The 26,244-nt window shown below is 54.0% G+C and overlaps 1 protein-coding gene across 13 annotated transcripts in view; it reads left to right on the top strand.

Annotated features, from left to right (window-relative positions):
- The window catches only part of AIFM3 (apoptosis inducing factor mitochondria associated 3), a 49,014-nt gene extending 22,825 nt beyond the window's left edge, over positions 1-26,189 (top strand). For 7 of the 13 annotated variants that reach the window (XM_065033994.1, XM_065033988.1, XM_065033993.1 and 4 more), the window contains 19 exons: positions 1,909-2,018; positions 4,240-4,349; positions 5,700-5,744; positions 6,321-6,417; positions 8,473-8,585; positions 11,062-11,148; positions 11,703-11,794; positions 13,445-13,575; positions 14,641-14,756; positions 15,097-15,168; positions 15,475-15,538; positions 16,261-16,337; positions 17,072-17,189; positions 18,165-18,263; positions 18,643-18,718; positions 20,399-20,458; positions 23,138-23,242; positions 24,308-24,328; positions 24,851-26,189. In XM_065033994.1, coding sequence (XP_064890066.1) covers positions 1,909-2,018; positions 4,240-4,349; positions 5,700-5,744; positions 6,321-6,417; positions 8,473-8,585; positions 11,062-11,148; positions 11,703-11,794; positions 13,445-13,575; positions 14,641-14,756; positions 15,097-15,168; positions 15,475-15,538; positions 16,261-16,337; positions 17,072-17,189; positions 18,165-18,263; positions 18,643-18,718; positions 20,399-20,458; positions 23,138-23,242; positions 24,308-24,328; positions 24,851-24,890 — 1,633 coding nt within the window. In that variant the 3' untranslated portion in view covers positions 24,891-26,189. The remainder of the gene's footprint in view (positions 1-1,908; positions 2,019-4,239; positions 4,350-5,699; positions 5,745-6,320; positions 6,418-8,472; positions 8,586-11,061; positions 11,149-11,702; positions 11,795-13,444; positions 13,576-14,640; positions 14,757-15,096; positions 15,169-15,474; positions 15,539-16,260; positions 16,338-17,071; positions 17,190-18,164; positions 18,264-18,642; positions 18,719-20,398; positions 20,459-23,137; positions 23,243-24,307; positions 24,329-24,850) is intronic. The other 6 variants (XM_065033995.1, XM_065033992.1, XM_065033986.1 and 3 more) reach the window with 3 other exon arrangements.
- The last annotated feature ends 55 nt before the right edge of the window (positions 26,190-26,244 follow it).

Here is a 26,244-nt window from a genome sequence, read left to right as displayed (position 1 = left end):
GAGCACATGGGGTTTGCTCTGTGCACACCAGTGCTGTATAAAGTACACCAAATACAACCTGAATGTGCAAGACTTGCTGTATAGATGGTCCACTTAGTACAATGGGAACAATCAGGATTTATAGATAAACATCAAGTTTCTGGCTGCAAGAGAGCACATGTCCAGGGAACAGCAGCTCTGTGCTAGCTCTGCACTCAGCTCCCTGCAAAATTAGGGTTTGCTTCTGGGCTCTGCTTTCCTCCATGGTTACCTGGAGGGCTCTGCTGTAGGGAGGCAGCTGCTGATAATTGCATTGGGAAGAGGTTCAGTGCCTCACACAGGGCCATGGATTGCACAGGGTGCGTCAGGGCTGTGGTTGGAAAGGGAACACCTGAGCAGTGAGAAAAGGAGGCGAGGACAGGACATGTTAGTATTAAAGTTCTGTTGGAGACATAGTGAGAAACCAGAGGGTAAATGTCTGCTCAGTGCGGGGCAATGTCAGTCTTACCCAATGATGCTTGGGCAGCCTGTGCTGCCCTTGCAGCTGGAAAGCTGCAGACATCCCCTTGGCAAAGATCTGAGCAGGTGGAGGAGTTGGGTCTCGGTGCTGGAGAGGACTCTGCAGATAGGAGCAATGGGTGGCCTCCTGGAAATGAATGGTTGAAAGACTCATATTTCAAAGTCAGTGTAACTGCCCAGTGCAATGCAGCTGCCTATATGCAGCCTGGCTCTGTATATGGTCTGCAGGGCTTGGAAACTTGCAAATAAGAGCACATGTTGCAGCTGCATTGCAAAACCAGTGCGCGGGCAGCCTGCAGCAAGCAGAGCAATGGGCACTGCCGGGCACCGGGGGATGCTGTGGCTGCTGCAGATCAGCTCTGGATCAAGCCTAAGGAGCTATAAAGGATTTTCTGAAATGCTTCTATCCAGCACTAATGGAATCATTAATCACTCATTCAGCAGATGAAGATGCTCCAGACCTCTGCAGGCAGGGAGGTGTGACCCAGAGAGCCTGAAAACTGCAAAGCTTTGTGTATAAAGGACTCCCACTGTGCTAATCATGCTTTCATCCAGGATGCCACCCAAGCAACTGTTGTGTTTCAAACAGCACCCAAATCTCTCTGGAGGAGTGGCTCGAGGGCTGGGTTTGGTCCCGTGCGAACAGGCTGCGTGGCAGCAGCGCCGGGGACGCAAAGTCCCTCTGTGATGCAGAGCTGGGGCCAGCGGCCCAGAGCAGACAGGCAGGTCACTGTGTGAGCTTTACTCTGCAAAAATAGCTGAGGGTAACAACAAGGAGGTTACGTGTAGGTGTATCCTGTCACGGCGGTTTTATCAGGAAAAGGTGACCCACATCGTTGACCGTGGGATGTGTCCAGGACCAGAGCACAACCCCTGAGGTTCAGGGAGACAGACCCCAAGGCCAGACAGACCCCAAAGGATCCGAATCGCCTCTCCTGATTTTCAAGTCTCAGAAATGTTATGTTTGAGTAAATAAACACAAGCCTGGCAGGGACCTGCTGAACCACTGGGGCCGGGAGGGGAGGTGATGACACAGTAAAAGCAGTTTGGTTTCTTGCTCCCATACTTCTGAAAAGCTTTATTCTGACCCCCTGGACTTGGGTGGAGACCACCAGGAACTTTCCAGGCAGCTGGGGAGGTGCTTTGGGTCAGCTCTTGGAATAGTGATAGATGAAGAAGCTGCTGCTCAGTGGCCCAGCTTGGATGTGTCCCAGGCTGGAAGCAGCAGACCCACCTCCAAAACTGGCTCGGTGACAGAAGTGACCTACTCTAAGTCACCTGGAGCCAGTGGTGAGCAAGCTGGAGGTGGGGTGAGGCTGGTGGGACCAGGGCTAGGGTGCAGGGCGAGGAGGTGGCATCCTCTGCCAGGAAGACGCTCTGCCATGTGCTTTCTGTGCTGCTCCTCCCCAGGATGCGGGAAGTGGACCTGGGCTGCGGGAAGGCTCTGCTGATCAAGGAGGGTGGCGAGTTCCACGCCGTGGGACATAAGTGCCCCCACTATGGGGCCCCACTGGTCAAAGGTCAGTCTGCATCATATCCTAGGAGACGAACCAAGGGAATCATAGTGTTGGCAAAAGAGAGGTCAGTGGTCATCCAGCTGCGCTGCACAGGCATGAGACATTGCCACACCGCACGCTCAGCATCGTCCCAGCATCTTCTCACCAAGGGAGGCATGAGCAGGAAGCTGGGGTTGCACAAAACTTCTGGGAGCACTTTGCTGCAGGTCCGGTTTGCTGGTGACCCCAGCTTAGCACTGCTGGTCACAGGGATGGGGCTTCTTTGCATGACTTTGAAGAACCGAACAGCACAGGCACCATTAAATTTGGCTTTGCTGGAGCTGAAGGTCTCTTGGATGGTATGAAACAGCTGCAGCACTGTCCTCACACAAAGCCTGATTGTATGAGGCTTCTCATGTAGCTCTATTTATCACCTCCTAGGCACTGAAGAGTTAAAAAAAAAAGTCTTAAAGAGAAAAAAAAATCACCTTTTGATTTTCCAGGCTACTCAGCCTTAAAAAAAACCCACAAAACCACAGCTCCCTGTAAATCAAATTTTGTCTGTGGGAGAAGGGGAAGCTCTTTGAGCTGATGGGATCCTTTCAGTAGCAAAAAGAAATGTTGCTCATGTTATTGAATGACATGGGATGAGGTACAGTGGTTTCCCACCTTGTCATCTGAAAATACGCATCCTGTCCTTTTCTCATCATGGGCTTCAGGCAGGTCCCCAGCCAGGGTCTGAGTGATGGCAGCACGCAGTGCCGGCCCAGGCGCACACTGGAGAGATGCGTCACCCGCAGTGGGGCAGGGGCAGCTTGCTGGAGGTGGGATCCTGGGAAAGACATCAGAGCATCCTGAGGAGAGCCCTCAGGGCAGTGCTGGGCAGCCACAGCAGCCGGGGAGCCGCAGGGCCAGGAGCCACAGCAGCTGGGGAGCCGCAGGGCCAGGAGCCACAGGGCCAGGAGCCGCAGGGCCAGGAGCCGCAGCAGCCGGGGAGCCAGCCGTAGGGCCAGGAGCCGTAGGGCCAGGAGCCGCAGGGCCAGGAGCCGCAGCAGCCGGGGAGCTGCAGGGCCAGGAGCCGCAGGGCCAGGAGCCGCAGCAGCCGGGGAGCCAGCCGTAGGGCCAGGAGCCGCAGCCACGGTCTTGGCCCCTCACCTGGGGCCTGTGTCTTGCTGGGCAGCGCAAAGAGCCCCACGCTGCTGTGGTGTCCAGTGGAGGTGAGAGCCTACCTGCCTCGCAGAGACCTGCGGGTGCATCTTGGAGACTGGCTGCTTGCGCAGGGATCTCCTTGGGGAATACAGGCTTTGCTGCAGAAGTGCAGGGGCTGCCTCTGTGTCTCCACAGGTGGTGGGTGATGAGACGTGGCACGGCTGTGCCCTGGCAAGCAAAGGTGCAAGCTCAGGACCAGTTTGGTGTGGCCAAATTGTAGCCGTTTGCTCTGCTCCAGCATTGTGAGCCAGCTCTTTGGAGCAGGGAAAGACAAAGTTCAAGGCAGCAGCCTCTGAGCAAGCACTTGCGAGGAGTCTACTTGTGGCTTTGGGCATGCCTCGTGCTTTCCTGGTGGTATGCAGACTCCTTGCTGTGTCAGGATCTGTTCTGAACACACTGGTTCCAAGTAAGTGGTGCTCTGTTTGAGGCGCTGCCTGCTCCAGGTGCTACCAAGGCTTGCGGAGGTGATTCCTGGAGGCTGCAGCCCCAGGCCCTGCTGCAGAGCAAGGTTAGTCCAGAGCCGGCAGCTTTGGACCTGCGCTCACAGGCGCTGGAAGGGACCGTCAGCGAGGGCGTTTTAGATGGCATCCCTCATACTGGATCCCGGTTGGTAACTGTGTTCACCCTCTGTCCCAAATGGCTGGACCAGTCCCACATGCAGATGACCATCCAGGTCCACAACATGTGCTGTAGGTCCTGTAGGAGAGGTGACACCTCTGGGTAAAGAAGGAGTACCACAGGGGTGTGCTTGCAGAGTCTGCACTTGGAAGCTGCTCTATGTGGAACAGCACAGCTCCTGCCTCTGTAGGAGACCCTGGGCAGCAACCTTGATCTTCAGGAGGTCAGCCTTACTCAGCAGTGGTGTCCACAATGTGGATAAGCGAAGGGATCCACCACCGCTGGGACAGCAGGAGGGAGGCCTGGCCTCTGCCACCCCTGCCCTGGCCAGGTCACAGCAGCTCGATCTCCACGGGTGGCGGGCGGGGGGAGGCAGCTGCAGGGCAGCACCAACTCTGCTCTGCCATGTTCTGTGCAGGGGTTTTGTCCAAAGGAAGAGTCCGCTGTCCCTGGCATGGAGCTTGCTTCAACATCAGCACAGGCGACATAGAGGACTTTCCTGGCTTGGACAGCTTACCCAGGTTCCAGGTGAGACCTTCGTTCTTGCAGCAGCTGGGGAAAGTCACAGAATGTTTTGGATTGGAAGCGACCTTTAATATCACTTAGTCCAACCCTGCTGCTGGGCTGGGGCATCTTTTACCAGACCATGTTGCTCAAAGCCCCATCCAACCTGAACTTGAGCCCTTTCAGGGATGGGGCATCCACAGCTGCTCTGGGCAGCCTGTGCCAGTGTCTCAGCACCCTCATTGTAAAAAATTTCTTCCTTATGTCCAATCTAAATCTACCCTCTTTAGGTTCAAAACCATTGTTCCATGTCCTGTTGCTACGGACTCTGCTCAAAAGTCTGTCCCCATCTTTCATTATCCGTCCCCTTTCAAGCACTGAAAGGCAGCACTAAGGTCCCCTGAAGCTTCTCTTCTCCAGCTGAACACCCCAACTCTCTCAGCCTGTCCCCCAGCAGAGCTGTTCCAGCCTTGGGTCATTCCTGGGGCTCCTCTGGCCCCTCTCCAGCAGGTCCATGTGTGTCCTGTGCTGAGGACCCAGAGCTGGACCAGCACTGCAGGGGGGACTCACCAGAGCAGGGCAGAGGGGCAAGATCTTCCCAAACCTGCTGCCCACGGGGCTGGGGATGCAGCCCAAGATAAAATTGGCCTTCTGGGCTGCAAGTGCACATTGACAGCTCATATATCTTTCATCCCCCCAGAACCCCAAGTTCTTCTCCACGGGACTGCTCTCCATCCCTTCATCCCCAGCCTGCGTTGATCCTGGGGGTTGCCCTGACCCAGGTGCAGGACCTTGCACTTGGCCTTGTTGAACTTCAGGAGGTTCACATGGGCCTGTCCTAGTCCCTCTGGGAGGCATCCTGTCCCCCAAGCATGTCAACCACAGCATTCAGCTTGGTGTCATCCACAAAATGGCTGTTTGCAGGGGGATAAACATGCTCTTTGAAGGTGTGGAGCAAACAATTTCCATGCACATACTGGGTGGCCTGTGGAGAGCAGCGCCTCAGCCAGCTCTCCTTCCTCCCTGCAGCTCTCATTGCATCCACCCATGGGCATCCACTCCTGGTCCCCTGGGGTGGAGGTGCACAGTCTGGGAGGTCTCTTGAGCAGGAATGGGGTGGGACTGAGAAACCAGCCATAAGCCTGAGGTGGAAATCAGGTTTTACACTGACCACCAGTGCGTAGCTGATACGAGGCAGGAAACATCTCACAGTCTTGAGCTGGCATGAGCCCTGCCATGGCCTGAGACGCTCCTGCAGGAGACCTGGTGAGATCGCTGCCCTGTTCGCTGGGTGTTGCACAGAGGCAGTAATCACTCTCTTCATGCTGGAGGTGCTCACTGTCCTGCAAACCACTGCTGTTCTGTCACCCTCAGGTGAAGATCGAGAAGGAGAAGGTGTACATCCGAGCAAGCAAGCAGGTGAGGAGCCATTGACATCCCAAAATCAAGACCTATGCTTTTGCTTTTTGCTCTGTGGGCGTGGGGTGGGGGGAATGCTTTTCCGTGGGCTCCCTGGCAGAAGCAGTACCTGAACAGGAGGGTACGTGAGCATCCAACATGGGTAAAACACGGGTCCACCTGTCCCGGTCCTGTCTCCAGCAGGGCCTGAAGTTGTGCAGAGGCACGAGTGGAGCAGGGCAGAGGCGCAGTGTCCCCTCCCTCGTCCTGCCTGTGCTCCCCCAGCCTCCTGCAGCTGCCGGACACCTCAGCTGGGCTGTCTGTGGATTCAGGAGGTCTTACCAAGTGTTTGTCTGAACTTGTCCTGTTTCTTTAAGCAACTTTTAATTTAATTTGCCCATGGAAACAGGCCTCTTCCACCAGCCTTTTGGCCTTGTCTGCTCGGTCTGAATGTGGCACGGTGAGGACAGAGGTCATCTGTGCTCTGTCTTGAGCCCAAACATTAGCTCTGTTTGGAAAGGAACGTACTCCTGCCTGGCTACCCAGGTTAAAGCTGAGAAAAGATAATGACTTTTCTTTTTGTCGTTGGTGGCATAGGCTCTTCAGATACAGAGGAGGACAAAGATGATGGCAAAGTGCATCTCCTTGAGTAACTATAACCTGAGCAGTACCAACGTGCTGATCATCGGTGCAGGTATTGGGTGGCACGTGCTGGGACCGCCATGTGTGTCCTCTCCCGGGTGGGTGTGCAGAGAGCAGGGTGTCTGTGCACCATGCATCTTCTGGCACCCCTCCTGTGTCCAGAGATTCTTCATGGTCCTTTTTGTTCTACGTACTAATGGTCCAAAGGTGCCCTGTGCTTCTGGTCTGTAGAGCTTTCCCTGTCACAGTCCTCTGCAGTGGGTGCCCTGAACCCTCTTTCCTCTGCACCCTCCCTAGATACATCAGTAGTCCCTGATTTCCACAACCAATATGTGTAAAGTCCTCTCAGATGTTCCCGTTATGTGGATACACCTTTTCCTCTTGGACCCTGCACATCTCTGTCTCGTCCCGTTGCAGCTGCCTGCAGCTGCAAAGCTCTCACCTCAAAGTGCTTCTCTTAAGATAACTTCTTCCATCTTCTCAGAAAATATCAGATCCCTGCATGGAATAGCAAAACTGCCAAGCTAGCTTTTCTTATCTCTGTCCCAGCTCCCATTGTATAATGCAATTTTTGTAGAAAGCCTCATAGAGTGGATCCCACCTTCTGAGTTTGCCTGTTTCTGTGATGGGTTGGACGCTGCCCTGGGCCATGTTGTGGAGAAACAGATGGTGGTAGGAGGACACGAGCTGCCCGGTGTTGGAGCTGGGGCTGGGAGGGAACAGGGGTTGTCCTCACTTGATCACAGCTCCCAGGTCACCAGCAATCTCCTGCTCCTGCCGTCTGAGTTGCAGCTCACAGTCTGCACAGAGGGGAAAACCAGCCTGGCCAGCTTTCCCCTTACTGCCGGGCCACATTTTTCCCTTGCCTGTGTCTCTGCTGTTTGTTGTCTGAAAGCTGGGCTGTGACACGGCTGCTCCGCAAGGTCAGCTGGGCTGTCCTGGGGTACAGCAGGGCTGGACAGCCATCAAAATCCTCAGCAAGGTCACTCAACAGGCAATGTTAGACATTGCTGAAGGAACTTTCTCAGGCTTGAACAGCTGAATTTAGAGTTCTATTAAAGACCAAGGTCTGTTCTGGTGAATGGGAAAGGAGATTTCAAAGCTGGGGTTGTGAGGAAGCAAGTGTTGGGAAGAGACCACTCATCCAGACCTGCATCGAGGACTGAGATCCAGCCATGCCCAGCAGAGCTGAGGGCAAGAGACCACGGCCTCTCGCTCCCGTGAGGGTCACTCTGGCACGAGTGCAGCATCAGTCCTGGCTCAGTGTGCTCCAGGCAGCACGCACAGGGTGTCCACCCGCCTGTCCCTTTGTCCACTGTCCCTTGCCTCCATCAACAGGAGCCTTTTGTGGATGGACCAAACCATTATTCTGTCCTGGTCAATTGTCCTTCATTGGTATTACAGAAACCATGGTCCTTACAATGCTCATTGAGTGAGGCTTCGTTGGTTGAGAAGAGACTCAGGACTTACTTGAACTCTCAAGTATCACCAGTTTGGCCAGGGAAGAAGGAGCGTGCCCATCAAGCTACCTGGCTGCAGGGGAACAGCACACCCCAAGGCAGCTTTTTGTTTGATTTAGTCTTTTTTCTATGTTTAAAAACAAACAAATAAAAAACCTCAAAGTAATTGCATGCAACATCCTCTACAGTGGAGCGTGAAACCGTTACTTCAGCCATGAAGAGGGGAGGGCTCCATGTCCTCCGTGTTCAGCTGTAAATTCCCCAGGAGCTGAGTGTGCAGAGGAGACCAGGGCAGTGTAGGGTCTGAGCAGCTGCCTGCCCCCCAGGCTTGTGAGAGGTGTGCGGGTGCTGGCAGCGCTCCTCACGTGTGCTCTTGGTGTGTGTGTGCGAGTGTAGGGACAGGCAAGTCCCCCAGAGGACTGTCATGCTCCGGACAGAGGGTCCCTCGCCCTGCCTGCTGCGTCCACCTCGACCGGCTGCCCGTGCAGGTGGCAGCCGCTGTTGGACTTGGGAAGGGCTGTGAAGTAAGGCCAGGGCTAGTGGAGATGGTGCTTCTGGAGTCAGCCCTGGTGGGGCTCAGGGGCAAAGGGTTTGGACCTTCAAATGCTCCATACACGTGGCTGCCCCCCATTTTCCTTCTCCCTTAGGGGCTGCTGGACTGGTCTGTGCAGAGACCTTGCGCCAGGAGGGCTTCTCAGACAGGATTGTGATGTGCACAATGGACAGACACTTGCCCTACGACAGACCAAAGCTCAGTAAGGTTTGTATCACCTCGGGTATGTCATGTTCCTCCCCAGTTTTAAAATTTGCCCTAAGACCCTTCTCCACCATTATTTGTTGCAGCAGCGTGTTTCTTACTCCTTATTCATCCTGTCTCTCTTTTCCCTTGAATTTTCTTTTCTCTTGGTGACTGAAAGAGGCAACACAAAAGTTGTATGAACTCTGAACTAAGAATACTCCAGCACAGAAACAAAGGCATTCTTCATAGGTCTAGCAGTAGCTGTCTTGGCCAGCTTATGCCTGGGTGGATCTTCTTATTACATTGCTGGACCAAAATCTTTAGGGCAATGAAACGGGGCATGTGAAAAAATTGTGTTGTCTACCAGTTTTTTAATCAGTGCATGGTTCTTACCGCGCCGTATTTATTATGATTATCAGTCGCTATCACAACCTGATAACTTGATCACAGTGCAAAGGTCACTTTTTCTGGCACACATCCCTGTTTGCATTCCAATTTGTAGACACAGGATGATCTTCTAATCCACCTTTTTATTATTGATACTTGGGCCTTATTTGCTATCAGACAGCAACTCAGGTTGGACAGCAGCCTTTGGTCTTGAAGTTTAGAGATAACATAAGAACAGGCAGTATATATATTCCCCTATATGTATTCCCATAGATGCTTATCTGTGGGAGCTGGTACTCTGCAATGACAGCATTTAACTCCACTTCCACCTCCAAGGCAAACTGGTTTTCAAAGGCAGGCAAATATGCCTGTGGCTTTTGAGAGCATTCAAGCCATTTCTGTGCTTGGACAAGACCTGCTTGGTTGAGGAGCATCTGGCTGAAACCTGCATCCAAGAGCCACAGAGGTTGTGCTGGGGAGTCTGGAGAAGCTCCCAGTCCCAGCCAGGCAGCTCTCAGAAATGCTTATCCCCACCATGTGAGTCTTAAACTTCCTTTTTCACTTCCCATTAAATAGCAAGAACTTCTCAGATAGCAGAGATATTATGGCTGGTTTGTTAAAGTCTTCACTGAACACCTCTAGCTGTAGGTGCTTTTGGAAGGTACACAAAGCCCATGGAAGAGAAGGCAGAATATTCTGGACCAGACTAGGAAAAAAGGAGATTTTTTGTAATCCTACTGTGAGTGGGACTAACCCTGGAAAGAGTCATTAGAGGAGGAACACGTGGAGCTGTAAGCAGCAGACTTCTCCCAAACCTGCTGCACTGCCCTTCCTCTGCCTTGCTGAACACCCGTTATCAATCCATCCTGAGGTCCCACCGGACTGTTCCTCTTTGTCCAGTCTGGACAATGACCAGCTCCCTGGTCTGCTGCAATGTCGTTATTGTCTCTGGAGCACTGAGCAGCAGCAAAACCCGTGGTGGTTGTGCACAGCTCTGTGCTGCCCACCCTGTGCACTGGCATGGGGGCCACTGCTCCCGTGCCGTGGGGTCAGGTATTCCTCTCTGTAATCGTTGGGTGTTTAAAGAAGTTGCAGTAAAACCCGTATGACCATGCACCTGCCTCGAGTCCTAAGATACGGGTCTCTTCTGAGTGCAGGGTTATCTGAAGTCACAGTGAGGGAGTGTCCTGCAGGGCTTGTCCCAGCCCCTGACCAAGCCACCTCCAGGGAGAAGAACCTTGCACATCCATCCCCAGGGACAGACGGTAAAGCCCGTGGTTCCTGCATCCCCTGTCCCTCTTGGGTCAAGCTCAAACGTTGTGCCTGTGCGGTGCAGGCAGACGATGCTGCTGCTCGGTGCTGTGTGCTATGTTGCAGGGCTTGACCATGGCGTGTGTGGCCATGCCTGTCCCCACGGTGCTGCGGGCAGGAGGGATGCACTGGAGCGTGAAGCAGCCTGCACATGGGTCACTTGGCTCGGCTTGTCCCCAGCCTACGTCTGGGCTTGTGGCCACAGAGTTAGAAGGACAGAGGAGCTCAGGCTCGAACATGAGCTCAACCCTGTGTGTAGGTCTCACCCGAGTGACCAAGGAAAGCTGAGAAGGACAAGAACCTGCACATGGCAGTTAAGACAAGCAGATATGTGCCACACACCCCTGCTTTGGCTTTCGAGGGAACTTGTAGTAACTCAGGTCTTTTTGGAAGCGTTGCCCTTGCTGTGATAATTCTGATAGTTCTTACTGGTCTTTTTTCTTCCATTTCCCAAAGCAGTTGGTTGGTTTCCAAATAATGGGACTTTTCTTTTGCCTCTCTGAACTTGTGTGTTACGGGGAACTGCATTCAGAGCTGCTTTGCAGACACCCAGAAGCACTCACTGCAGTCCTGTCGATGCCACCACTGTGCTGAGCAGGCGGAGGGGGAACCAGAGCCCAGTCCAGCATCCTGTGACAACTTTTACTTGAATAGGCTTTGATTCCAGCCCCTATAGAGCAACTCAGCCCATGCCATAAGGACTGACTTCAGACAACTGCTGACTTTTGTTGGTAACAGGCATTTCTCCATTTGCCTGTTCAACACACAGCAGTTGACAGAAAAATGGCTTTTTTTACAGTCGATGGATTCCCACCCAGAGCAGATCGCGCTGCGCCCCAAGGAGTTCTTCCGCACGTATGACATCGAAGTCCTGACCGAAATGCAGGTAAGGAGAGTCCTACGTGTACCTGCAAGGTGTCTTCTGTGTGCTGGGACACCACGGCTGTGTTTAGGAAATGCGGCCGCTCTCTCTGTTCTCGGCTCAGTGGATGCTGTTGCAGCAATGCTGTGTCTCTCCCAGCTGCCCAGTTTTATGCCCCAGGGCACAGGTTGCCTGTGGTTGCTCAAAACCACAATTAATGCGGTTTTCCTGTGGTGGGAAGGACACCCTGTGCAAACTCCATGGTAACCATAATTTCCTACCTGCCATTTGGAGCATCCTCATGTGGATCTGGGGTGACCAAGTGGCCTCTGGTCGGGATAATCAGCCTGCGAGTGGCACAGACAATGATGGTTTCAGCATTTCTCCCCATTATTTTATTTATACCGGGAAATCTTTAACGATTTGTGAAAAGTCAGCTGGGTATATTTAAGGTCTGGGTGGACTAAGCTGTGGACAGGACCTCAGGCAAATAAAATCTAACAGAGAAGTTGGCTGGGCTGGAGTCTTAGAGAACATCTGGGATTTCATCCCTTAACATTATTTAGGAATGATTTCAGGTTGCAGCTATGGATATCAAGAACAAGACAGCTGTGTTCAAGGATGGATTTAAGATGGAATACAACAAGCTGCTGATAGCAACTGGAAACACGTAAGCTACGAACAAACATTTTAAAGATCGGGAAAACTGTATTATCTGAGAATGTGAGGAGCTTGTGCCTGGGGATAAGGGGTCAAACACAGTGGTTGAATTCAGACACTGAATTTGTCTGCAAGAGAAGGAGCACCTATTGGCTATGTTAAAAAAACTGGTAGAAACCAGAGACTGGAAAAGGTGGAGGAATTTTCCAGCAGCCCCCTAAGGCTGTGCTGTTCCCTGGGGGAAGAACAAGAAGTGTATAGAGAGACTCATGAAATTCCCGCTGAGTTAATAACCTTAGAATATTAAAATTAATGCCTTCATAGAATATTAAAATTAATGCCTTGAACGTATTTTCTTTAACAAAAGCCTCCAAAATTGAATTATCCTGAAGTCTGGTTTTTTGGAGGTCATTTTTGCCATGTTGCTCTTCTTGTCACCCCTCAGTACTACTCAACCCTGTCCATCAGATAATTCATCCGTCTGAATTTCTGTCTTCCATTTGTTGCCCACCTTTAAAATCTTTCTTGACAATGAAAGCTTGATGCTTCTCTGTTGCAGCTTCGAATAGGTGTTGCTGTTGCCCCAGCCTGACAGACCCCTCTGTGGGACTTGCCCCGGGAGGAGGTTTTCCAGACTGACACCTGCTCCAGCCGCAGGAAGGGCAGAGGCGAAGTGCCCGCCCTGCTCCGCGCAGCTGCTGCTGGGCACAGGGCACCGCCTGGGACCGGCACCGTCCCCAGCGCCCTGGGAGTGGTGCCCTGGTTTGTTTTCAGTTGGTGCTTTAAGATGAAAATGAGGCATCCTGGCTCCCTGTCCTTGTGCTCCTAATGCCAAGGGACAAAATAAAGTAGGAGAAACGCAGCCTTTGCAAAATTCATTGTGTGGGAAGGGCACGCGGAGCAGGGGCTGCAGCCCCCTGCGCGGATAAAGCCACAGCCCCACTGAGCACCAGCGGCTGGTGCCGGGTGTGCAGCACCCCAGCCAAAATGCCGTCTGCACCAGCCAAGTAATTAGGTTCAAAAGAGGATTAAGCCTTTGGCAATAATTTCAAAATCCTATGCACAAGCTCTGGGTGCACTGGGTAAATGTTTTTAAGGTACCTAAATTATTTAAGATCGTCTGTCCCATTTCCAGATGGGAGTCAGGCATGCAGGGGCCAGATATTTAAAAAGCATAGGCTCCAGTAAGTGCATGGGGAACACAAGAACGAGCTGCTACAGTGTCAGCAGCGCGCCCCAAGGAACGGACAGTGGAACCTGCATCTGCAGGGGCTTATGAAACTTTCAATATCTGGCTCCACAGCGTCTGCTGGAGGACAGAGTGAGTTTTCCATGTCCTATTAAGCTTCTGAAAGTTTTACCACATGCCAGCAGCTGAGCACAAGCTGCAAAGCAGAACCCACCCCAGGAGGGAGCTGGTTCCCGGCCAGCGATGGGGCCGGGGTGGGCGCAGAGCAGCCCCTGCTGTGCCAGTGATTGCGGTTGTGATCCAGATGTTGTCCGACAGCATTTTTTTCCCATGTTACATCTCCAGCCCAGAGAAAGATAAAAGAAAGAAAAGCTGAGATGCTGCTGGAGCCCGGAAAGGAAATCTGCAGTCCCAGTTACCGCCACAAAGTCAGGGAAAACACCTGTGTCACCCTCAGTGTGTGTTTTTCAGGCCCAAAGCTCTCAGCTGCAAAGGCAAGGAGGTGGAAAATGTTTTCAACATCCGGACGCCCGAAGATGCCAACCGTGTGGTGAAGCTGGCCACGAGCAAGAACGTGGTTGTCGTGGGAGCATCTTTCCTGGGTGAGCGCTCGCCATGCGGTGTCCATTCTCACCTGTCCCTGGCTTCCTGCAGATGGTCCTGGTCTGTTGTGCTGTTTGTTGCTGCCCAGTTGTAGGTAACCCCCACTAAACTGGACCTCGGGCTGTCCAACCTCCAGCTGCAGGTGGGTGGTAAGGACGTCTCCTTCCTGGAGAGAAGTATTTTACTGCAGAGGCTGTGCTGTTCACATTGTGTGGACACAGGTGCTGCTGTCTCAGTCCAAAAAGCATACGGCGAGTCCAGTACTGGTGCTTGTGTGGTTTCAAATATGGTGTGTCAGTGCAGGTTTGGCTTCAGTTGGGAGAGTTGCGTTGCTAGGTGAAAACCTGTGTGTTTGTTTCTCTTTTCATCAGGGTGGTGAATTTTTCAAATACAGTGGAAAAACCTTATAATTTCTTTGATAGTTCTTATTTTTGTTTAATATGGTTATAACAAAATTATTGTGGGTCCTGCTAGCCTTCAGCATAAATGGCTATTAGGGAATTTATTATAAAGTGTTTGGCATTTGTTTTACATCCTGTTTTAAAGGTTGAATCAATCCTATCTGCAGAAAAATGTAGATTGTGGTGCCAGTTGTAAACTGCAGGTCATCAAAAAGATCAGTTTCCAAAAAAAAACCCCACCCCACAGGTAGAAAATGTCTTGGTAAAAGTTCCCATGAAATTGCCAGCATGAGAATTGTCCCATTCTTAGTGGAGAGAAGAGCTAAAGTCACAGGGCTGTTTTCAGCCGGCAGCTCGTGCCTCTGCTGAGACAGTCCCAGCGAGGGAGGAAGTTCCGCCATCTGAGGTCTGCGCCTCCGGGTGCTGCGGCTTCCCGGGGCGCTTTGGGGCTTTGATACAGCCAGTTCATCCCTTGGTCTTTGAAACCTCCTGTGCCTGAGAACCAACCACCATAAATCATAAATCCCTTGTGGCGGCCAGCCGTGGTGGCACCCCAGATCTCCCAGTAGAGTGGCTCCAAGCTCCCCAGCCCGGAGCGGACGAGGGGGCGCGGGCAGCACTGGGGTGGTCCCACGGCTGCCTGAAGCTGCTCCTGCTCCCCAGGGATGGAGGTGGCCGCCTACCTCACGGAGAGGGCCCACTCGGTGTCTGTGGTGGAGCTGGAGGAAGTGCCCTTCAAGAAGTTCTTCGGGGAGAGGGTTGGCCGTGCTGTCATGAAGGTGACCTTGCTTTCCTGTCTGGGCAGTGGTGGTTTTGGTGGGAGAGTGGGTTCTGCTCATTTCCCTTATTTCATTTACTGTCGTTTGTTGTTAATTGATAAATCTGTGGTGACAGCAGTCACTGGAATGAACAAATGGGCTGTGTCTTCCCTCTCATGGTCCATACACTGTAGAGCACTGTCTTCTGGGCATGTGTGGGGGATGGAGGTGGTGCCAACCCCCTTTGCCGGGTGGACTGGGGGGACCCCTGAGGGTGAGCAGGGCAGGGGCTCAGGGACACCAGGGAGGAGGCGGTTTGGGGGTCCTGATGTCCCTGCTCTGTCCTGTGTCACCCCTCCAGATGTTTGAGAGCAACAGGGTGAAGTTCTACATGCAGACCGAGGTGTCGGAGCTGCGGGAGCAGGAGGGCAAGGTAGGGTGCGGGCAGGGGCCCCAGCAGCCCCCCAGGGCTGCCGTTCACTTTGCCTCTGAGGTGTTGCTCTCTACCCTTTCCTACCCCCCAAAATTCCTGTCCAAGGATTTAGCTCCCAGGAGCAAACATACTCCAGATACAGTGTGTGAGGCAGTTTCATTGCTCCCACCCTCCTCCTGTTGCCGTTATAGGGAATTATGGTCAACTTGCATGTCAAAAATAAACCGAGCTGCCAGCTTGGCTTGCTATTGCTGCAGGGTTTTGTGTCCCCAAAATAACTGCGGTGTCCCCCTGTGTGCCGTGCAGCTGAAGGAGGTTGTGCTGAAGAGCGGGAAGGTCCTGCGCGCCGACGTCTGCGTGGTCGGTGTGGGTAAGGGGCCGTCGCTGCGGTCGGGGTTTGCTTGGAGAGGTGAAGCTGGTGGGGACGCAGCAGCTCTAGAGCCTCCACCCCAAAATGCAACTGAAAATATATTTGGAAAATAGTAAAGGTTTTAGTAAATTGAAACCAATTTCATCCCCTGAAGTTGTTTTTTGTTAAAAGCCTCTCCAAACTGATTTATTTTTCCTCTGGCTTTTTTGTTCCTGTCCCTGCCGTAGAAGAGGCTATTTGTCTCCTTTACACTTTAGGAAGAAAAAACAAACACTTTCTCACACTGTAACTTTTCAAAAGTTGCGGACTACTCTGATTTGCAAAAGTTAGAGAGAAAAAAAAGATCAAATACGGAAAAAGAAGGCTGAAGGAAAAGTACACGCTGTAAGGGAGGCAGAGGAGTCCTGCCTTGGGAAGCCTGGGGACTCCCTTTTAAATATATTTTTTTTTCAAATATCTGTAAAAGAGAAGTGGATTGAAAATTATCTTCAAGAGTTAGAAAAAGGAGATGGGCAGATTCCAGCAGTGCGCTGGTGGCTGGGACAGCGGGAGGGACCCCAGGGGTGAGGAGGGCCAGGCGGTGGGAGGACGGGGGGCTCCCAGAGCAGCCGCTGCCTTTGCCGTGGGGCAGACGGGTTGTCCTGGCTGTGGGGGGACCTGCTGGCCCCAGGGCTGTGAGCCCGCCCGGCTACTGTACCAGCAGCTCTTGCCTTCTCCCGCAGGCGCGGTCCCGGCGACGGGCTTTCTGAAGCAGAGCGGCATCAACATCGACTCCAAAGGTTTCATCGTGGTCAACAAGGTGAGCATGGGGCAGCCTCTGCCAGCGGGCGAGCAGGAGGAGCTGGGGCTGTTCCAGGGGCTCCTCCAAGCCAAGTTTCCCCAGGGCTCCAAACTGCTGTGGCAGGGACAGTTCATCTGCCAGGATGCTGGGAGCCTCACGGTGGGGTGCCTGGGGGCGCCTGCAAGTGAGGGGTTTGCAAATCCTTGGGTGCTGGGGCTTGGGTCCATCTCAGATCCATCCCGGAATGGTGGGGATATCTGGGGGAAAAGAAATGGAGAAAGACACATCTTTTCAAGGATCACAAAGGATCTCATCCTTCCCTTCCACCACCAGTGACTCCAGTGGGCACAGTGCTGGTGCTGCTGGGTGGTGTGTGCCATGAACAAGGAGCATGTTGGGGGGCTGCCTCTGCTGTGGGGGCTCATTCCCACCTGCCCCTGCGCTTATTGCTCATGTGTGCAATGAGCCAGGCTCTGTTTGTGAACACCAGCAGATGCCGACTTCTAAGAGGTCTCCAGCACACCGGTCTGTGTCTTGCTTTACTGGGTAACCCACTGGCAGAAGGATGCTCCAGGTCCCTGCCTGCATGATCCACTTCGAAAGTGAAGAATGTTATATCCCATCTGCCTGGGGGTCCCACAGCCGAGCAGAGGTTGTCCCTGTGCCCCAGGGACCGTGATGGCTCTCAGGCAGGTCCCTGTTTGCTGTAGGGTGCAAACCCCATCCACGTGCACTTCTGCTTCCCCCTGCAGATGATGCAAACCAACATCCCTGGAGTCTTCGCAGCTGGTGATGCTGTCACGTTCCCACTGGCCTTGAGGAATAATAAGAAGGTGAACGTCCCTCACTGGCAGATGGCCCATATGCATGGTAGGTGCTTCACTTTGCAACAGCAAATTGCTTAATCCTTTTCCAGATTCCTGGGAAATTTCCAAACCCTCTAGTGAGAGAACGAGACAACTGCCAGTAGGGAAACTGGGCAGTTGTACTAAACCTTTTGATGCACATGTATTTTACCCTGTCTGATACGCTTTCATTTGTCAGCATTCTCGATGTGCATTGCCTAACGATGCCTCATTACAAAACCAGATGCCCAGGGATGGGCTTTCCCAAACACCATGTGCTCCCAGGCACCTGCAGTCACTGCAGGAGCCTGATCATCCCCCTGCCCTGGGGCTCTGAGGAGCTCACATCCTGATATCAGTTCAGGCTCACATCCCTGGCTGGGCTGCCCACGCTGCTGGGCTGGCCCAGGACTGTGCTGCAGGGCTGAGACCTTTCTCCCCGTCACACCAGCCAGCCTGGAAACCCTGGTGTGACAAGCTGCCCTGGAGCTTTCCGAGGCCACAACCCCATGGGGAGGTTGACCTCCAAGTAGGTGGGTGCCCTGGGTGGGAGATTCTGGACCCACACCTGTTCACTTTTGGACACAGCCTCTGGATCGTTCTGATCCAGCCATGCCCCCATGGCCAGGACCATGCCCTAACAGTCTCCGTGCCCTCAGGGATTTATCCATCCCTTCCCCATTTGAGGTGGCAGCTCATCAAGCTCTCAGCCCTGTCACCCCGCAGAAGCTGAGCTGAAACGTCGGTCCTGCCGGCGGAGGGGACGTGTCAGTGGGAGCTGCCCTGCCGGGAGCAGCCCCAGCCCAGCCCTGGAGGATGTGATGTGCTGCCTCATTGGTGCTTGTTGCAGTATGGGTCTTTGTCACCCTATGCAGAAGGCCTTGGCTTCCCTGTACTTCGGGACTGGCGATGTCAATGCCATGCTGTGACCAGAGGGCAGAGCTCAACGCTTGCTCTGGCGTGGAGCTTCCTCACTTAATCTGCCGCTTCTCTCTTCCAGGCCGTGTAGCTGCGCTGAACATGCTGGCCCATGGTGTGGAGATCAGCACAGTCCCGTATCTGTGGACTGCTATGTTTGGGAAGAGCATCCGATACGCAGGTATGGGGCTCCCCACGGCTGCTGCGGTTTGTGCTGGCGGAGGGGAAGCCACAGCCGCCTCCCTTGCTGCGGACCCTCCACACCAGCCTCTGCCCCCCGCCCGCTGCCCTGCCTGGCTCCTGAGGGGACCGGTATCTCTTCCGAAACCCGTCTGCTCACGGCATGGGGTGCAGGGCCAGAGGGTCCAGTACAAACAGTCTCTCTGCACTTGCACCTCTCTGAAAGAAGGGGTGCTTCTCAGTACCCCAACTTCCAGTGCTGATCTCTCAGTGACTGCAGGATGGTCTTTGTGTAGTTCTGGACTGAAACGCTCTGTCTTAGGGGCTAGAGCTGGATCCAGAGAAATTATTGCTGAATCCACTTCTTCTCTACGTTCCAGGCCATGGGGAAGGGTTCGATGACGTTGTCATTCAGGGAGATTTAGATGAACTGAAGTTTGTGGCATTTTATACCAAGTAAGTGTTTTTCTTCTCCACATCCCTATATAGGCATTTGTCTAAGCATGTTCTTCTAGGCTGTAAAATATTTTTGCCAGAGCTTCTACCAGTTAGTTTTGTTCCTCTCTGGACACAAAGGCTGAAGGACAGTAATGAAAGGCCCTAGAGAAAGAATGTGCTAAGCATTAAGTAAGTTAACCTGGTCTTTAGACCTAATGTCTCTGCCGGGTGTAAGCACTTTGTCTGTTCGCAGAATATCTGGGAGTAGATAATGGCTGCTATCAATTTGTTGCTGGCAATTCCTGTCAAGGATTTCCTTCCCATCTTATCACTGTGCTAATGATCTGTGACCAGGGCTGGACTGGAAGCTCAAGCATCACGGTTTCTGCTTCTGGTTTAACAAATTAAGCTCAAAAAACTCTCCCGTCTATTAGAAACTGTGAAGATTAGCAAGAGTTCAGGAGCCTTTGCTATACCCGTAGCGAAACCCAGCCCTCCCCAGGCCAGGAGCCTGTCTGGGAACACCTTCCTGAGATGCACTGGCAGTCAGCATGTGTTGCCTTGGCTGTTCTTGAGCCCTGCTGGCTGTTTAGACTGGCAAGACTGCATCATTAATTTATCCCCCAAATATTTGCTGCTGTTTATTCTTTTGTTCCCTTTGTCCTATCCCAATCTGAACTCAATGGCCATGGAGCCTCCCCATGGAGGGGATTTCTTCAGGTGCTTTGCAGAGATCATGTCACTGGGGCTCTGTCCCCTGCCTGATGTCCCTCACCTTCCCTGCTCCACCTCCGCCTCCCCAGGGGTGGCCGCTTGCCCCCATCACTGCGGGTGGAGCCTGGCAGTTGGATGTGTCCGTGGGGCTTGCAGGGGCACGGGGCTCACCTTGTCACCCCATGACATGAGCCACCAGGTCCCCAGCACGCACCCTCCTTCTCCTGGTGCCTGAGGACCTCGGATGAAAACCTGCTGGACATGATGGGCTCCAGCACTCACCAGCACCCAGGGGCCTTTGGCAGACACACACCTCTGAGCTCTCTGGTTGGATTGCCTAAAAGGGCAGGTTTGTGCCAAGGCACCCCCTGCGCCGGGGGACGTTGCACAGCCACAGCCACGGGGCTGCCAGCCTCCACCACCGACATTTTGACATGCATTGAAATCACATAACTGCTAACGCAGCGTTTTGAAACAGAGTCTGCTCAGTGAGTGTAAGCTAGGGGAATGTTAAAACCCCTTTTTGGCAGTTTTGCTGCAGTGGTTTGCAGAGCTGGGTGTACTTTTGGTGCTGCATGCCCTGTAGAGCCACTCCACAGCCGTTGTGTTGTCCCATCTCGGGTCCCCTGGCCTCACTGGCAGTCCCCCGCCTGCAGCAAATGCAGCTTTATGGGGTCAGGCATCCATGAGCCGCACTGCCACACATTTATTTACATCATATACTTTGAAACCTCTATTCCTCCTTTCCATACCACAGCATTTAGCTTTTTATCCCAATCCTAATTAGAAAGAAAATGTCAGATTGCTTTAATTAAACATCTGTAGGGCCTCTTCAAAGGGAAAGCCCCGAGCAAGGTGCACAATCCCTGCTCGGTGCATCCGGCGCTCAGCGTGGGGCCGGCGATGCTGGGCAGAGCTGCGGCAGGTGGGAGCGCCGGGCTCGGTGGGGGACCCCGCTAAGCTCTGTGTTATTCTGCCACCCAGGAGGAGCTCCTGGAGGTGGGTTTTGGGCACCAGGACAGCATCCTGCACCGAGAGCTGGAGGTACTGGGGAGCGCTGGCTGGCGGGGAGCAGCTCCCGCTGCTTTGCTCGGCTCTAATCAAGTTCCCGTCTCCATTTCTCTGAGAGGCCACCGGGAGTGTTTCTTCCTCCTTTTCTTGTTCGGTGATAGTTCTGCTGGTTGATGCTAATGCTTTTGGACTGAGGAAACTGTCCCAACTCAGCCATTCCTTCCTGCTTCCTTTTGCTGTGCCCACGCAAAGGTTTGGACTCTTCTCCTCCTGACATGTGCTGTCTTGGTTGCTGCATGAATGGTGGTTCCTACTCCTGGAGCCTGTCCTTAGCACTGACTTTCACAATGAGGCTCTTTTTTTCCCCAGAATGTGAAGATTAAAGCTTTTCGCTTATCCCTGTCCAGAGCTGTGTGAGCTGTGGAGGACTCAGCGTGAGGCCCTGTGCCGGGAGGTGTATGGGACAGTGACCTGCAGGTGTCCCCATAGGACACTGTGCTTGCTGAAGCACCTCAGCCGGAACAGACCGATGTCATCCCAACCCTTGGGGATCTTGGGATATGCAGGGAATTGCTGTGGTTGTCTTCTTCACGGTTCCCCACTTTTGTTGCATTGAACACTGCAGAGGAAGGGAAGACCATGTAGACACAGAGCTCGTCCGCAGCGCTCCATCCTCCCTCAGCCTGTACGCCAAGGCTTCTGATTGCTTCAGATCCCATGTTTAGGAAGGGCACTCTTGTTGCCCCTAAAGACCTTTTGAAAAAGGAGGATCCCTCCTGGCTTCCTCATGTGTTAGACAAAATGTTTAAAACCCACTGCTGATGGGGGATGCTCCAGCTCACCAGCACCCTGTGAGTGATTTCACACAAGGACCAGCTGCCCCGTGTCTTGCTGATGGAAATGTCTGGGCTGCATCTCCTTCCTGGCTGGCTATGCCAGGCGGTGGTTGGGCTTGAGGCTCTGTCAGTGGGTGTCTGATGGGATTACATATTCCTTTTATTTCCGTTGCACACCTTGGTTATTTCTTTGCTTTGAATGGCACACATTCCCCTAGTTTTGATGGATAGGTCCCCAACTGCTTTGTGTTTCCTGGCTGGGAACTGGCAGGAAACCAAACACACAGGAAACCACTGAAGCTTCAATTCCGTGTGGTGTGAAGGTGTTGCAGAACCTCCCAGGAGTCCTGCAGCCTCAGTCCCCGTTGTGTGCCGAGCACCAGAGGCATCAAGCAATGATGAAGCAGCCAAGGCCAAGGCCCCGTGTGATGTCAAGAACTGCCTGTAGGGTCTCCCCAGGCTGTGGTTCATAGTGGGATGGGGCAGTTTGCATTTCTGAACTTAGACCAACAGGAGAAGACGCAACCTGCACTGCAGTACCATCGGGTACTGCTGTAAGTGTCTTGGAAGAAGACTGTCTGTCTCCTGTGAAGAAAACTCTTCAGTCCCTACACACATCGTTGGAGTTACATCCTGGGGAAGACTGTCCTGGCCTGGGGAGGGTGCAGGTCCTTATTTACATCCAGCAGGACATCAGGCACCACAGCAGAGGCAGGCTCAGAAAGCAAAGAGCTCTTCCAAATCACAGCAGCAGCCTTTGAATGTGACAGCCCAGCAGGAAGTTCAGCTGGACACATGCACATGTTGTAATCCACATGTTGGATTTGTGGGGCAGCTGTGAGAGATGATTTCAACTGCCATGGCTCCATGAAGGTGAAGTTTCCTCCGAAACATGTCTTCTGCTCTCCTCTTCCTGGGAATCAGGCACATGTTTCCCCCCAGCTGCTCTTTGCTCTGTTTGTGACAGAGCTCTTTGGCAGCAGATTGAAGAGCAGATCTTAATTCATTGGGTGCTTACCCACACACCTTCTCTGATCTTTACCTTGTTTGTTTATTAAGTTATCTATTTATGAGTCATCTCCTGAATTCAGTCTTTGAAGATTTATGCTCAGGTTGACCTCTGCAAACCTCAAAGCAGAAAAGTCCTTCTTGTTTGCCTTCTGACCTTTAGCCAAAGTTCCTTCAGCATTTTTACATCTCTTCCCTTCGGCTTCATTTGTTTCCCATTCAGCCCCTGAGGCTGTGTGATGGTCAGCTGGACTGGGACACACTGCTGGCAGGGGTTCAGACCCTCTGTTGGCGGCCCCAGCTGTCCCAGGGCTCTGGGAGGAACGTGCCTGTGGAGCAGCTCAGAGGTGGGCGTTCTGCCCATGGGGAGGTGGGGATCGGGATGGGGATGTGGAGCAGCACAACCGTCCCACAGGGAAATCCTGACCACCCTCTTCTCCGCTTCCTCGGCACAGGGCAGCAGACCAGGGATCACCTGCCCGGATGGCAGCAACACTGGCATCCTTGCTGATGCCTTGGGTTTTATTCACCATGAAACCCACCTTTGCTGGCGTTTTCCAACAGGTGCCAGGGTGCCCAGAGCTGTCTGGATCTCCTGGGCTCTCTGGCGATGCCCACCACAGCAGCGTGTGAGCATCGGTGACACCACAGCGGGGCCAGCCTGGAGCACCAGTGCTGAGCCCGAGCCTGTCCCTTGTCCCACACCACCAGCACAGTCCCCACAGTGCTCACACTGGGGATGGGTCCTGGCCCTGGAGCAGCAGGTGTTTCTCTTTGCTTCCTGCTTCTCTCCAGCATGTTGCTTTTTGGGTGATGGAGCCGTGGCCACCTGGGGCTGCCCTAACCGCTCTGCTCTGCCCGGCCCTAGGAGTGACGAGGTGGTGGCTGTGGCCAGCATGAACTACGACCCTATCGTGTCCAAGGTGGCTGAGGTCCTGGCTGCCGGCAGGACCATCCGAAAGCGCGATGTGGAGTAAGTAGATGCCCTGCAGGAGACAGAGATTCTGGGGCAGGGGCCAAGCACAGGCACGGGGAGCAGGGCAGGGCTGAGAATCCCAAAGCCAGACCCCAACAGGCAGCTCCTTCCTGCTGCTCCCCACTCTGTACCTTTCTTGCATTTCTCACTCCATCCCCCCAAGTGCTGCCTCCCAGACACCTCCAGGTCTGACATCCCACACACAGGGGGTTTGTCTTGAACACTAGGATGCAAATCCTTGCACAGAGTCAATGGCACAGTGGTGCTCGCTGCCACCCTGCATTGGCACATCACCAAGGCAGCGCTGCCTGATGCTGGGGTGACCCTGGGCAGCAGCCAGCGAGGGGACCGCAGAGAGGGGACCGCAGAGAGGGGACCGCAGAGAGGGGACCGCAGAGAGGGACTGGCTGCGCTGCCTGTGCACAAACCTCTGGAACAGCAAAACGCGGAGAGCTCTCAGTGCCAGGGCACCGGCCCTTGGTGTCTCAGCCTCTGGTTCATTGGGGTGTAGCTCATAGGAAAAGTGCTTTTTTCTCCACCTGGGTTTTAAGAATTTGCACAGGAAAGAGCACACCCCTGCACGCAGAGGGCGGGTGCTGAATGTGTCCTGCTGGAAGACAAACACCAGGAGGTTGTAACAGATCGGAAGGAGCCTTTAGAGTGGGAATCAGAGCTGAGATGGGAACGTGGGCCCCTGTCCCTGCGATGTTTCCATGAATCAAAAATATTTCTATTTCACATCTGGGCTAAAAGCAGACGTTTTCAAGAGCTGGGGGATAGGAGCACCGCCAGCCCCCGGGCTCCCCTGGGACGGGGAGCACATTGAGGGTCCATGTGGCCGCCAGTGACTGAGGCTGGGCTGCACCCATCGCCTCCAGTGCATTGGGAAATGGTTGCTGGCCTCCCAGTTTGCAGCTGGGAGGGAGGTGGCATCTCATGGGCAGCCCAGCAGTGTGGGGAGCTGCTGGCCGCATGGCAGGGCTCGGTGAACCCAAAGGAAGCCAAACCACCTAACCGCGAGTGTCTTTTCTCTCTCTGTCTCCTGCTGCTTTCACACCTTAGGCTGTTTGTCCGTCATGGCAAGTACGTTCAGTTTGTGGTCCTGGGTGTGCTGGGTGTGAAGGGCTGGCGGGAGGGACAGCCGGACCCTTGCTAGGGCCATGTCCCCGATCCCTGCATGGGGACACTGGTCACACTGGTTTTGCAGCCCCCATGCCCCCAGGGCGATGATAGTGTGCTGGGGGGGCTGGGGGGTGGCAGGAGCTGTGTCCCCTGTGCAGGGTGCTGTGCACAGACCTGCCAGGAACAGAACAGGCAGTTGCCTTTCAGCTGGACCAGCTCAGCCAGGGAGATGCCTGCCATTTGGTGCCTTTCCAAGAGTTTTCAGCTGAATGCCAGAGGGGCTCATCTTAAGTTAGAAAAGTACTGATTGAACTCAGTTTTATATGGAATTGAGGCTCTGCATGTGATTTTTGTGGAGAGTTGCAGTGACAGGTGTGTGAGGACAGGCTGGCTGTGCCTCTGCGTCCAGGCACCCCACGCGGATTTGCTTGTGCATGCTGGGAAACATCTCACAGCACTGCTGTTTTTTTCTCTTTTTGTCAGAACTGGAGATATGTCCTGGCTAACGGGGAAAGGCTCCTAACGCTGGCCACGTCTGCGCCCTCCTGACCCCGTGCTCCGTGCGGGGCGCGGATGGCAGCACAACACGCAGGGACACTGCAGCTGAGTCATTTCCCTCTGAGACCTGGATGAGCCCAACAGCTGTCGCTGCAGACTTACCTGCTCAGCCACGGCTCCTTTGCCCCGGTTCCAGCTGGGCTGGGGCTCTGCGGCTGCAGTTCCCTGGGGACACTGGGAGAGCGGCCCCGGGGGAGCGGGGCACAGGAGCCACAGATGGTCTGTGGGGTCCCCAGGCGGCTCTGCCCAAGCACACCCCTCGCCCCCATGGACAGTGCCAGTGCCTTTCATCGCTCCCTGTGCTCTCAAGCACGTTTCTCCTTCCCAAATCCCCTTCACTCCCAGCTGAGCTCCAACGCACAACCCCTCAGAGCCCAACATCGCGCCTTGTCCGCATGGCTGCAGCGCTTGCCACGGCTCTCCCGTGCCCATCCACCCCAGGGAGCACCTGAGGGGGCCGGGGACCTGGGGTCACGCCAGGTGGTCTCTAGACAGCCTGTGTTTGTGTTTCACGTCCTCCCTTCTCCAGGCTGGCTGTCCTCCCCAGCCCCCGGCACAGGTGAGTCCCGGCACAAGCCGAGCGCTCTGGAGCTCCTCGGTCCCAGCACACACAGCATCTCCGCATCCTGGGGCAGACAAAGGCTGCAGCGCTGCTCCCCGTCTCTCGGGGCTTGGTTTGGGCTTGAGCACTGGCAGCTCTCAACCGCCCCTCAGGGGTGACCCTGCAGGGGTGTGACAGTCAGACCGCAGGACGACAGTCAGACCGCAGGACGACAGTCAGACCGCAGGGCGACAGTCAGACCGCAGGGCTCGGGAGCCGTCCCTCCATCAGCTGTGTGACGTCTCTGTCCTTACCGATTACCGCAGGATTAGCGCTGCTGCTGAGATGTCACTCAAGGAAAAGTAGCTGGAGGAGTATTTCTGGCTGTCTTCCAGCCTTCATCACTCACTCCTCCTGTCACCTAGTGACAAGGCTGCGTTTCTCGTCTCAGCTTTCCATGTCGGTGCTCTGCTGTCATGTTTTTTGCCCCTTGCTGGAAGAAGAGCCTTATCCCCAGCTCCGGAGTGGCCCTGGCCAGCCCACAGCCCCATCTCCATCAGCTCAGCAGAGCTGGGGTGAGAACCCCTTGGAGAGCCCCCAGTGCTCTGTCCTGAGCGAGGTTTTTCCCCAGCAGTCACTGTTTTACCCTGAGCCCAAAGCAAGAGGATTTATATTTTTCATTTGATTCACCCCATATGAATTAAACCAATACTATTCTTGGGATCTGGACCATCTCTGATTCCTTCCAAGGCGCTGGGTCACCCCTGCATGTTGGCTG

Source organism: Columba livia, chromosome 17 (genome assembly GCF_036013475.1).
Source record: "Columba livia isolate bColLiv1 breed racing homer chromosome 17, bColLiv1.pat.W.v2, whole genome shotgun sequence".
NCBI lineage: Eukaryota > Metazoa > Chordata > Aves > Columbiformes > Columbidae > Columba > Columba livia.
This window is presented reverse-complemented; position numbering and strand designations above follow the sequence as displayed.